Genomic DNA, 13,629 nt, shown 5'->3' with positions numbered 1-13,629 from the left:
CAAAGTATATATATATATATATATATATATATATATATATATATATATATATATATATATATATAACGATTCCTAGCAGGAAACGTCGCAGTGGAAGTAAATGCAATGAAACACTTTGAATACGCTTTTTCGTTCAAGGAAGCAACAAAACTAATACAGAATACCATGGAGAAGCTAAAACATTTTTATTTCAAGATTCCGTTTCCGTGCTCTTGTGATAACATGCAGTTACAAACGCGCGTATAGTGATTGCTAAGAAGCAGTGACATCTAACAGGCTTTGATACCCTCCGCACGCATCACAATATTTCAACGTAGGCGTATCAAAGTGCCGCAGCTGGAAATGTGTTACCCAATCTTCAAAATGCAGCAGCTGCATGTCGCTGGGATTGTATTTAGAGGCTAAACAGCTATTGCAGTAGAACCGTTATGAAGACCAGCACCATGTGCTTCGTGCTCTGGAACGCATTCAAGTGTAAGCATAAACTGATATAATATTTTGAAACATATTTTGGTTGAAACAATTTTTTATTAATTCATATATCTTGGCAACTAAATGATAAAGCTCAACCTCTACTTCGGGTTTCACGTTGAAATTTTGTTATGAAATATTTCTTGTGGCAAGTGTAATGCGAGAAACACTAGGAGAGCCGGTATTTGCAATGACAACGCGGACAACTTAGAATTCCTGTCCCGTTCTATACCGCTGCACAAAGCCATAATTTCGGCATTATGACATGATGCACCTCATCGCATTCGTTTTATTCCATAAGTGTATAAATAGATAATCGTAGTCTCACGTTTATTACCAGGTGGATAGTGGGGTGCTGTCGAACTTGGCACTAATATGGTCGAAATTAGTGAAAGCGAACCATTCGCTCTGCAGGCTGTCTACATAACTGCCACGTAAGGCTGACGTGATTACACTAACTGCTGACAACGTAAGGATTAACCATTCAGCGCTTCTTTTTAGTTCAACATTTAGCAGTTTAGCTCCAAGTTAGATCTCAGAAATAACACAGCAATTTTAATATTGCAGAAACAAAGTTGCCAAGCTCAATCAAAGAGATATCCAAACGTTGTCTCTATATGGCATATACCAATGAACTCTAATGTCTTCCAGTGGTCCACACCGAGAGCTTCACAAACAACGACCTCATCGTTTACCCTCAAGTTTACGAAGCTAGAGGGAGCAACTCTGAGAAAATTCTCGTTGTTCAGGAAGGCCATTCTCTCAATTTGTTGAAAGCTTCTGTGCTTGCTCATACCCTTTTGATACGAGATATTACACGCGATGGAAATAATGAAAGATACGTAAGTATAACCTTAATCTAAATAGCAGTACATTCTTCGTCTATTACATATCACGTCATACTGTCCGCATGTGCAATCTGCCCAGCTGAAAACAAACAGAACGCACAATGTGTAGAGGTTCTAGAATTACGAAGGAAATACGCATGAAGCATAAAACATCATTTTTCCTTTTCTTCCACCCTGAAATGAACTATAAGGGGCTGCAGCCATTCGTGAACGGTAGTTACGGAAAAGGGCTGCCATTTTTTCTTCCACGATTTTGCCAGGGATCGTTGCCTACATGTTAAAATACTATTGCACACTGCTTGAAGATGCTTAAACCTTTCCAGAATATAGGTGCCAGCAAAATGCAGACCTTATAAATTTAGACTGTTCATTTTGAAAAGAAATACCGATTTACACTTCTCCCAAGAGATACACTGAAAGAAAAGCATCATACATTTTCTGCAAATTGATACTGTTCTGCATTTTCCTTCAAAAAGGTTCATGGAGCTTATCTTGAGAGGCACTTGTACCAGGATGCGGCCAACCAAGCATCGTTGCTTGTGAAACCTCAAACAAAAGGCGGCTACCATATAGTGAGTTGCCTATACCACAGCATGCAGCTTTTTCCTATACCTGAGAAAAACATAAACCTCTCGTAGTTTATGTATACCAAAACAAGCGGTGATATTTTTCATTTCATTATTTCTATGGTGCTGTAACTGTCGTAGATCACTGCATTCTAGGTATCTTGGGCGTCAAAATTTGCACCTTGGATGCACATGACTACGTAAGCGTAAATGAAGATACTCTTGGTCTATAGTCCAACACTGATTATGGATGTTAGCAAGATCGAGTATCACTGCTTTCGCAGTTCGGGCTGACTGCCGACCAATTTTAGCTTTTTCAAAATAGGCAAAACATTGTTTTCACGCCATGTTTGCAATTGGACATGTACCGTCTTTGTCAAAAGTATATGGTCCAAGAGGGTAGCGTTTAAGCACTGTAATGCGGCTGCTGGTGGCAGTACTGGAATATGAATATGAGCTAGAGGAGAATGAGGGCGAGATTTGTCACCTACGCGATTTCGAACGCTAGAGTTGCTTTACAAGCCTGCGTTACTGGGCTTAGAACAAAAACCCTTTAGCCGTATACCTTTTACAAAGACAGTACCTACGAGGTAGTCATTTGGGAAAAAAGGCGAGTAGGTCTTGAAACACAACAGAATCAGAAAATAAAACTCGCTTTATTTTCAAAGCATCGCGTTATATGCGCATGAGAATCAACCTCCGCTACGCGGAGTTACCGGAACTGCACTATTTCAAGGTACTGATGCAGTGCATTGTTCGTCGGTAATTGTGAAGTACTTTATAGAAGAGGTCACATAATATGTTACGTCATTTAGAAGCTCTGCTTCAAGGCAGCACCAAATTGCGTATTGGAGCGCGGGAACTAGCTAGAAGCATTCGAAATACTAATTAGGTATTTCGGCGAACTTAATTGAACATGCTTCTAAGTACAGTGCATTAAATATAGTCGCCGTACACATTAGATAGGTGTACATAGATAACATTCATCAAAGAACACAATAAAGAAGTTGTGAAGAGGTGGAGCCAACTGCCTACTAGACCAACCAACCAAAGTTTTTTATAAATACATTGGCCTTAGGCGCCTGCAAACAATTAAGGACTGTTCAAGAGCTGCCAGTTCAAACCAGCACTAATTGTTTTCACCAAGGTAAATAATTAGAAATACAACTGAGCTATTTTCTAGATATTGCTTACAGGAATAACTGTCAAAAAAAAATGCAGCTCTCCTCGAGAAACGGCAAGATGGGTGGTTTTGAACACAATGCGATTTACGCAGCGACTTTGAAAAAGACTGTCACGTGACTAGCTGTTATTTTACATTATTCACCAAGTGTTAGGCTAACTTTACCGGAGAGAGCCATGCACAAATAAAGGGATTTTTTCGACACGCATCAGCGCTCCCTGTCAAAAGAAAGTTTTTTATTTCGTCAGCCATTGTTTTCAACTGGTAAAAAAAATCGCTTTACGTAAGTGCTAGCGTGATGGAAATAACATAGCTAGCCGTTGTTCAAAAATATCTACAACTCTTGTATTGACACATCTTCTCTGAAGGCAACAAGTCAAAATGGCTAGTTAATTAGCATTGTTGAACAAAAAAATTGCTGCAATTCAGTAAGGCGACTTGAACAGCTATTAGAATGTTTGACAGGGCCAGGGCTCACTGTACGTTTAAAACGATGGTTACGTTTAGCAGGGGCATCCTGTACATATACTAGGTATCGCTGCTTACTTCTACCTGGAATTGAAAAATGTAATATTTCAGATAACTAGTTGCATGCAGCTCCCCGCCTACTGTAGCACCATAGGCAATGTTTTGCTTCGGAAATATTCAATTAGTCAATGATTGTATTTCTCTCGTTAACTTAACATTGACTTTAGAAAGTAAATTTTATTTAGAAAGTTGGACACTGCCTTCAAAAAACCCTATTCCATTTATTTACGATGAAGAAAGTAGCACATGTATGTTTTTCCGAGCTTCAAAAAAAGCCCCACATCACAAAAAAAAAAGACTTGACTAGCGCTTTTGTGCGAGACGATTTTGCTGCTCTAAACCAAGACTTCAATGAACGAAATCCGATTCGGCTATAGGTAGCATGGTCCCGTTTCCAACGGCAGGCAGATGTGACTGTGGTGGTTTGTCCGCCCTCGTGTGCCAAATGGCCGGACGCTACGGTGCAAGTGGCAGCGATTGCGGCGGTGCCGCTCAGCGGTCTGCAGCGATTGTCAATTTAGCCTACGTTGGAACTGGCAGAAATGCGTCGCTCAGGAGCAAGAATCAAAAGAGCGAGTGAGCATTCTGTCGGACCCGGGTCATCTGCTCGGTGAGCCTTCAGCGCCATCTATTAGCGATTGGAGAAAGTAATTGCCCTCCTGGCCTTTCTCACAAGAGTCGCAACCATCCCCTCGCCTTTGGCTGTCTTTTGAGCCGCTCCTTGAAAAGACCCAGAGTTACCCAGGGCTCACTGAGCGGCAGTTCTTTTGGAGAGCCGTTGCCAGTGAGCCATCAGGAACCGCTCTGTCAGGGCCGGAGCTTCTGCCAGGTGCAACTTTCGCACCAGAAAGAAAATGTGAGGATAAGGGGAGACCGAGCCAGCATATAAAGATAGAAAATTAGAGGGATCCAATGCTGTTGAACATTCGTATAGTGAAAGTGGTTGCGGAACCAGTGCATCTAGTATCAATAGCATGACAAATACGATAACTTGGAATAACTGGCGGCCACTTTGGGAAGAAATCTAAAACTGACACGTGATTGGGGAAGTAGATGAGTCAAAATTCGGCGCTCGGTTGTGGTAAGAAAGGTGTTAACTATGGCCTCAAGTCGACCCTCCGAACTGGGTTGCGCGTTTTCTTCATGAAGCCAGGTACTTAGTGTAGCCAAAAAAATCAACAAAACTTTCTTAAAATGGGCGTGTTTCATGCCACGAGGTAGCACGGCTGGTTCTTCCGAATAGTTCACTCTCCACAGCGATGTGTGGCCTCTTGTCACTAAACTGATGCATCGGGAAACAAGACACTCTGCGCAGGTGACTGCAGTAGTCAACTACGGCGCGACAATCGTCGCACGAGTTTCTAAATGAAACAACATGGATGAACTACCAGACATCAAGGCACAACTGTGTCCTTCGATACAGAAAACGCTTTCAAATCAGGAAACGAGGCATCCGTTAGAGCTGACATCAATTTTGTATTAGTGAAATATGTCCTGTTCGGCAGTCTAAAGCTGCGCAAGAGTGTTGCAGGAAGTCTATGCCAGGAATTACCTCAGGTATCGGACGAAACAACATTGTGAATTTTGATCGAAACTTTTGACTATCAATAAAGATATTTGCACTACACGCACCAATTGCCACTAAAGATCAACCGCCAACATCTCGAAATACGACTGCTTGACTCACGATGGACATAACGTTGCGTCCAAGATGATCCTTAACAGCTAACCTCATTACAGAAACTGTGGCGTCCGTATGCACCAATAGCCATCGTGCGAGTGCCATGAATGAATACAAGTCTGCTCTTCAACATAAACACAGGCAGAAGGAATAACAAATTCCGTCGACCTCACCTCCATCGGCCTCAGCGTGTAGTTTCTCGGAGGTGGCGAACGGTGCCTAAGAGCTGGTGAGCGTCGTTCTCGTTGGGATGCTGGCGTCATGTATACTGTGGTCAGTAGGCGAGGCGTTATCCTACTGTGCTGGTTTGTAGTCATCCCAAGTTGATGAAGGCATAGGGCGATTAATGTCAATGTCGAGACGATGAAAAGCATTAGGTCAGAGACGGTGGTACTGCGGCCGCATGCCCCGTCAACGGCAGTACCGAGATGTATGAGCGGTCATTCCACAGCTGTAGCACGCAGGTGGATGACGTAACTGGTCAGCGGTGAAGTGCGCACAAACTTGCTCAGGTAGGGAATCGTAGTCGAGCCTGTGTTGCTGGCGAATGACTCCACCTGTGTCAGGCCCCCCGTGCCATTCGCTGCTGGGAAGAGAAAATTGCATACTGTCTGTGGTTTTCGAAGTTGTATGCAGTGCCAGCTAGAATACAAGAAGCAGATGGGGTGACGGGCCCTGCCGGCAGCGCGCAACCTTCATATTGGTCCTCATCTCGGAAGAGAGAGTCCTGGTTTCGAAGGTGTTCTTCTCGGACTATCCGGCGTATCAAGCCAGCTATTGACTCGGAAGCGCCAACATCTGCACTTGCCACGGAGGTGTCGTTGGCCAGACAGCCAAATTATATGGGCGATGCGTCGAAACTTAAATGTTTCAAAAGTGCGGCAGAGCCTGATTACGTCAGCGGTAAAGTTCAAATGATCGTTGCTGATCAGGAATGTATGTATATCTTCAGCAATGCCTTTCAGCAAAATTCACGACTTTGGCTTCTTCAGACATTAGTGGCTCCACTACTTTGCAAAGCTCTAAACTTCCCTCAATAAATGTGGTGCAAGTCAAACCAGGCACTTGGACTTGCTGGAGCAACGTTTGCCCTGGTCGTTTCTTCTTTGCAGCTCCTTCGCCTATGTACTTATTGATTGCCTTCATAACACGTTTGAAACTGGTCAGTGTATCTTCATGGTTATCAAACTACACTTGGGGTGTTCCTTCCAGAAAGAATAAAACATTGGCTAGTTTCACAGTGAGGTCACATTCATCGAACCGGCTCACCGGCTCGGTGTATGTGAGCCACTCATCGATATCTGTCAGATTTCCTAGTGAACATCCGCGGCCCGCTATGAAGCTGCCAGTGGCTCACCGCTAGGGGCGCTTGCTGGGTGTTGCTTCTTGAGCCACATTGAAAGGCCGCGGTGGTAACCCAGCGAGTCGGCGGTTGCTTCGAAGGTCTGAGGGATCCGCCTTGGGCTACCCCGTATCTCCAGGAAACTGTCGCGTACTGAGTACGTAACAAGGCGTTTATTTTCATTCCGTGGAAGGGAGAATTCCAAGACCCACCAGGTTTCGATTCTTGTTCAACGTTTTCGTCCTTCCCTTTGCTTCCGATCCTTAGCACGCGACTATATATATATATATATATATATATATATATATATATATATATATATATATATATATAGAGATCAATTAAGGGGAAATGAGGGTGCTCGTTATAATAAATGAATGAAAGAAGCCAACAGTCGGCGAGGCCAAGGAAAGCGTTGGGAATGGCACTTTTATGTCTTTTTTTTTTTATTATGTTTGCTTAGATAATCACAGAAATTAGTAATGTAATCTGTTTAGGGGAAAGATAATTAAACACAAAGTAGAAGAAAAAACAACGTGCCGATGGTGGGATCCGAACCCACGACCTCCGAATATCGCGTCCGGTGCTCTTCCAACTGAGCTACATCGGCCGCTGTCCCCCCTGCTACTTGTTTGGGTATTTATGTTGTCTGTATACGAACCTTGAGAGTGTTCACCAGCGCCTCTCAAGGTTCGTATACTCTCAAGGTTCGTATACAGACAACATAAATACCCAAACAAGTAGCAGGGGGGACAGCGGCCGATGTAGCTCAGTTGGAACGATATTCGGAGGTCGTGGGTTCGGATCCCACCATCGGCACGTTGTTTTTTCTTCTACTTTGTGTTTAATTATCTTTCCCCTAAACAGATTACATTACTAATTTCTGTGATTATCTAAGCAAACATAATAAAAAAAAAAAAAAGACATAAAAGTGCCATTCCCAACGCTTTCCTTGGCCTCGCCGACTGTTGGCTTCTTTCATTCATTTATTATAACGAGCACCCTCATTTCCCCTTAATTGATCTGCTTGTAGCTTACGGGGGTCTCGGTTCTGGCAGTCTTGAAGCCATAGGTAGCGTAAGAGGGTTCTAGCACAGCTTTCGCCCTCGCTCTTGATCACGTTCTACGTGACGCTGGCGGTAACAAAGGACGTTCTACGTCCGCCGCTATGGCTGAGGGTGGCGCTGGTGAACACTCTCAAGGTTCGTATACAGACAACATAAATACCCAAACAAGTAGCAGGGGGGACAGCGGCCGATGTAGCTCAGTTGGAAGAGCACCGGACGCGATATTCGGAGGTCGTGGGTTCGGATCCCACCATCGGCACGTTGTTTTTTCTTCTACTTTGTGTTTAATTATCTTTCCCCTAAACAGATTACATTACTAATTTCTGTGATTATCTAAGCAAACATAATAAAAAAAAAAAAGACATAAAAGTGCCATTCCCAACGCTTTCCTTGGCCTCGCCGACTGTTGGCTTCTTTCATTCATATATATATATATATATATATATATATATATATATATATATATATATATATATATATATATATATATATATATATATATCACGGGGTATCAACCGCTCCGCATTCTCATAAACAGCTTGACTGCCTTCTTTCACTTGGCATAGATTTTAAGAGCTGTTTTCTTATGTACTAATATCAGAGTGGTCTAGCTTCAACGGCTTATTGCTTAGCAAAAGAACGGCACAGCATGTTCGGCTGCGCAAAAAAACTTGTGAATTTTGAGCACAATAAAACGAATAGAGCATTTTCTAAAGTATCTGACTCTTTGCAATGCTTTAAGGATAAAGATGAAAGATAATGTAAATATTTAGCCGTACTTTTTCAAATACTCCTTATGGCTAACGACCAGTCTCTATAGCGACCCTACAATACATAACAAGCATTTAAAACTTATATTTTTTTTACGGAAGGTGCTCCCAGCAATTACGTAAAAATTTGTCTTATTCTATGAGAATGCACCGCAATCTAGTAAAATACAGCTCATTTGAAATTATGGTTCATACTTTTAAAGCTTTTTCATAGATTTAGTTGGCTTACTTACGTAGTCAAGACATTATAATGACACTTCGATATTGCCTATACTAAACAAAACATGTTACCGCCCAGGTTGGACTACTAAATCGTACTCATAGAATTGAGCCCTTCACGAACGGAGAAGGGTTGTCAACAGCTGCACATAGAATTTCGAAGATCTCAGGGACAGAAGAAAACAACAGCACCTGCGACGAAGACCGTAAGCATTTTTGTTTCTAAAAAAGAGGAAGGGAAATAAATTGCACTTTGTTACATTGGCCCATGCAATCCAGCTAGTAGAAAATGAGCCTTTAAAATGCATACTCTTGATACTTTTGATCGTATTGCTACATTGGTGCCTACAGAGATTGAAGTCTTCCCAGTGAACAAACATTCTAACAGAAATCTAACATGTTTAGGCTACGGAGAAAAGCCTGTTCGTAGTTTCACCAATAACGTTCCAAGACATGCACTCTCAAACGATTTAGAAGTACGTAAAGAGTGCAATTACTTAATGCACTAAAACACAACCTATCTGCTGTAGACAAAACAGAAAAAATATCGAATGAAAGTACTCTCCAACCCATATATATCGAACGGAAGATTAGTAAGAAGGGTCTCGCGGTAAATTCTATGATCGAAAAATGGGAGTGCTTGCGTACCGACCTTTTCATTATATTATACTGAACGCATAAAGCTCCGTACGCCTAATTTGATGTTTTCCTCTTTTAAAAAATTGAAAAGCATCGTGTGGTTTCGGTTAATTTTAAGTTTTAAATCATGTAAACTATGACTACTCTTTGTCATCTCGAGGATGTCTATTTTATGCCGTCCGAACTGTGAGTTTTGAGATTATGTTTGACACTTGCAAAATTTCTAGCCATAATGAAAAGTGTGACGGAGAATACTTCACATTTTCAGAAAAGATTTAAAAGAGTATTAATATTGCATCTGTCATTTTTAATGGTCACATCACTGTCTATAAACATTTTTTTACTGAGATAGACAAAGGATAATTGATGCTATTATGAGAAAACTGTTGTCAATGCGATGATCAAACTTTTCACCAGTAATTGACTAATAAGCTTATTGCGCGGTTATTTAAATAAACATTCTTTATATTTGACGCGCAATGTCTTCCCTTTTTACGTCTTACCCCGCTCTTCAAAGTAACCACCAAAATATTAACCAATACACTTCTTGAATACGAAGTAGAAAAACCCCCACCTTTATGCTACTTTCCATCCAATTATTGCACAATTAATCATTACTTTGCATTCAGAAAACAATTGTAGGACAGCGTTGAGGTCCGCTTAAGAGCCGAAGGCTGAAAATCATTTTGCAGGACTGATTTCATTAGCTGCATCATCATTGCGAACCCTACTATCATCATGATCACTATCGCAAGTCTCATGATTATCAACCGCTTTTGCTTTTCGCATTAGGCTTTCACAACGTACATTTTATTCCATCTCTAACATGCCATCATACCCAATCAGCATGGCTTCATAGTGGGTAGTGCTACTGCAGCTAACTCCGACAAGTATATAACTTATGCTTCTACTGTAGTCTTTAAGAGATAATAGGTTGACGCTCTATACGGTGATTTGAGCAAAGCTTTGGCTTTGTCACTCACTTATAACTTCTCGAAAACGTTCTGCGTTCTGTAATTGAAGTTTCAATTTAAGCCCTCCTGCGTAGCTATCTGATTCATAAGACGGAAACTTGGGTGAGTTGGAAAGCATTTGAAATCATATTTGCTAGTGCTTCTTTAACCCACAAGAGACATTAGAAAGAAGAAACACATAAGTCCTGTTGATATGTGTTCCTTCTTTCTATAAAGCGCAAAGCGCGAGCACACATAATTTCTATCTCCTTCATTGCTTCTGTTTTGACAGCATAATTGGACAGCCCATTCTTTCAGCCTACAAAAATGTTGTTGATCAAGGTTCAGTATTAGGCTTCCTGCCTTTTTTTCTTTTTATTAATTAACTACGTCTCGTGCGTGGTCTAAACCTCCTCGTTCCTCCTTTATGCTGACGATATGAAAATATTCAAAGTAATTAATTCTTTGCAAGACTGATTGTCTTTACAATGGGGTATATCTGCTTTCTCCAATTTTGTGTAAAAAGAATGGGCCACTCTCAATTCTTCCAAAGCTAAGATTGTCTTATTTACTCGTAAAATGCATAGCCTTCTTTATCTTTATTCTGGGAATTTTGGGGTATGGCCCAAAATTTACGATGCTGTTGACCTTGGTATACTTTTCGACCGTACCCTGAACTGCTCCTCTCATTCTAGATTTGTTGCTCTGCTATAGCTAGGCGCACAGTGGCATTCATCTGCAGTCTTTCGGGAGAGTTCCACCCCGCACTTCCCTTTTTAAACCTGTACTTGTCCATATTTTTGCCTTTTTTCGATTATGCGTCTGTTTGTAACGGTACTCGCAAATTGAACTGTGAGAAAGTCAACTATTGTAGGCATATTTCAAAATGGCTTTTGTGCGCAATTTCCAGGTCTCTCTCCACACGGCGTAACTTGCCGCATGTTTGTATTTCTAACTGTCGTGTGTCAGGGCAGGTAGCATGTTCTTTTATAAATATTTCATGGCCTCATTATGTGCTGTGATATTCTTCAGTCATCCCTACTTTGAGTTCCATGGAATAGTATGAGCAAATACAGAACATTGAAAGTTTCTCCGCTTCTGCATTTCCATTCCTCTATAGACAGAATGTGACGGCTGTATAATCCTTTTTGCCATCAAGTTGATATCTTCAGAAAACCCCTCTCGCCGTTTTACTCAAAGTTCATCATCATCATCATCATCATCATCATCATCAGCCTGATTATACCCACTGCAGGGCGAAGGCCTCTCCCATATTTCTCCACTTACCCTGGTTCATAGCGTCTTATTCTGAACAATCCTTTTACCCACATATTACTTTCTCTTTCAAGCCTTCTGTATTTACTTCGCTCGTGCTGTTCCTCGTGTTTAATTTTGTCCATGTTCTCAGTATTGCGTTAAAATGCTTTCAATGATGTTTTAATTTTAGCACTGTGTATTCGTGTGTGATCCCTTGTATAGCTTTGCATTACTGTATTTCTGTATTGTATTTGACTTAATTTTGTTCTTTTGACTTTTGAATGATTCTTGTGTTTGTTTGTTTTTCAATACATGTTTCTCACTGTTTTCATTCTCTATGTTACTCGTCTTATATTTCATGAGTTATTTGTTCCTTCTCCTGTCGTGTATCTCTGTGTAAAGCTTGCATGTGCATTTTGTATTCCTGTTTGTGCTCCGGTGCCAGGTGCATATGGGTGTTCATGCGCACATTAGAATCAAGACTGATTATCTATAACGATAGCGACATTTTCCTAGCTAGTATTATCATTATAATTACCGCTAAATGTATGATCGTTATCATTGCTACTGTCATCCTCACACTAAGAATTGCGGAGAATTGCGATCGATTCGCACGAGTACGGGCTAAAGTAATGGTCCCCGCACTCTGCCTAAGATCGGAGGTATACTGGTTCGATTCCCTGAACAGAAAGGTTTTTGTTTCACTTAAGTACCAGTTCGTAAAACATTTCCTGTGGACATTTTATACGAATAGGTCCGCAGCCCATGAGAGAAGAAAGGCATTCGCCTTAACAACATTTCCTTATGCTTTCTCTGCGTTAATGGCCAGTTTGCTTCTTATGCACCTCTGCCAAAAATGCTTTACGCGCAGTTCACAAAGCTGCCTAACCATGCGGCCGATAGGTTACAGAAAGGCAACATGACCGTCTGACATATTTGTTAATTCTAGGTTCATAGAGTTGCTATCATAAATATCAATCAATATCAGCAATTATATGCGACATTGCCGCTCTTCATATACACCACTAAACATAGCTCTGCTGTCAATGCAAAAGATGGCACGTTCTTAAGTTCCACGCTATGTAGCACATGTAGACTGATATCAAGCTCATTAAAGAAACGCTTACAGCGCAATATATAACTGAAAAAGCGCACAGTAGTTGTACGGTCATAACATTTACATAAATCTATATGGTTTTCTTTTTCCATAGCTCTGACTTTATTGTTTTTCATTTTATTCCTTAAACGGCGCATAAGGAGTTTCCTAATATAACGCTAACTTTATTAATGTTCTGTCTCATATGTCTATGATTTTATTAAGGTGGAAGCCTTACTTGGTCATGGTGAAAATGTTTGAGTGGGCGAAACCTGTCCGCAAGAGGCGTCCGCGAGCTTCCGTGGTATTCCACGGGATATCGGGCAGTTCTATCATTTAAAAGAAAAAAGTCATCCCCACAGAGAATCGAACCCCTCTGATTAGAGCCGAGCGTCGTATCCGACTACGCCACGCCGGCCATGAGTTTATCGTATCTTGTTCATTCTAGCTATCCTTCCTTCTCCATGTCAACGTAGAAGCATAACGACGACGCCTTTCTCACGGTCTCCAGGAGGGAGCGCGGCGCACGTCAGCTGCCGCCAGCTATGAACGCCAAGCGCCGCAACGAGTGCGCACCATCACCACCGAGCGGAGCTACTAACCTCGAATCCGGCATCAAAGAAGCTGCGGTCCTGCACTGGTGATCGGCAGGGTTCTGTCGAAGAAACACCACAATAGAACAAGCCCCAAACAGGGCCTGAATATTGCTTTTGATTAGTATTGCTCAGCCACCTATTTTTCATATGCAAATCACTGCATAAATACTATGCCATTAATGGGCATCCGTATAATTGAACATGAATTTTTAATTTTTGATTTTTGATCCATAAAATTCTTCCATACTTACAGGGGTGAACTTGAGTATAAAGAGTATTGCATTCCATCTTAAAACTTTTCACGCGCAGGCTGTTTCGAGCTGAAAGCTGAGGTATCAGCAGGCTGGCTGTAGACACTACTGTGCTTTCTTGCAGAAAAATGATGTTTATAGACACCCAGCTCAGGACGTCAC

General features: G+C 41.5%; 1 protein-coding gene across 1 annotated transcript in view; it reads left to right on the top strand.

Moving 5' to 3' along the window:
• Positions 1-428: 428 nt before the first annotated feature.
• LOC146173726 (venom metalloproteinase antarease-like TtrivMP_A) overlaps positions 429-13,629 on the top strand; it is a 44,450-nt gene continuing 31,249 nt past the window's right edge. The window contains exons 1-4 of the mRNA XM_084585255.1: positions 429-474; positions 1,123-1,313; positions 1,796-1,891; positions 8,755-8,881. Of these exons, the coding sequence (XP_084441381.1) occupies positions 429-474; positions 1,123-1,313; positions 1,796-1,891; positions 8,755-8,881 (460 nt within the window). The remainder of the gene's footprint in view (positions 475-1,122; positions 1,314-1,795; positions 1,892-8,754; positions 8,882-13,629) is intronic.

Source organism: Amblyomma maculatum, chromosome 11 (genome assembly GCF_055883805.1).
Source record: "Amblyomma maculatum isolate TAMU_Amacu chromosome 11, ASM5588380v1, whole genome shotgun sequence".
Taxonomy (NCBI): Eukaryota; Metazoa; Arthropoda; class Arachnida; order Ixodida; family Ixodidae; genus Amblyomma; species Amblyomma maculatum.
Note: the sequence above shows the minus strand (reverse complement) of the source record. Positions and strands in the feature narration are given on the sequence as shown.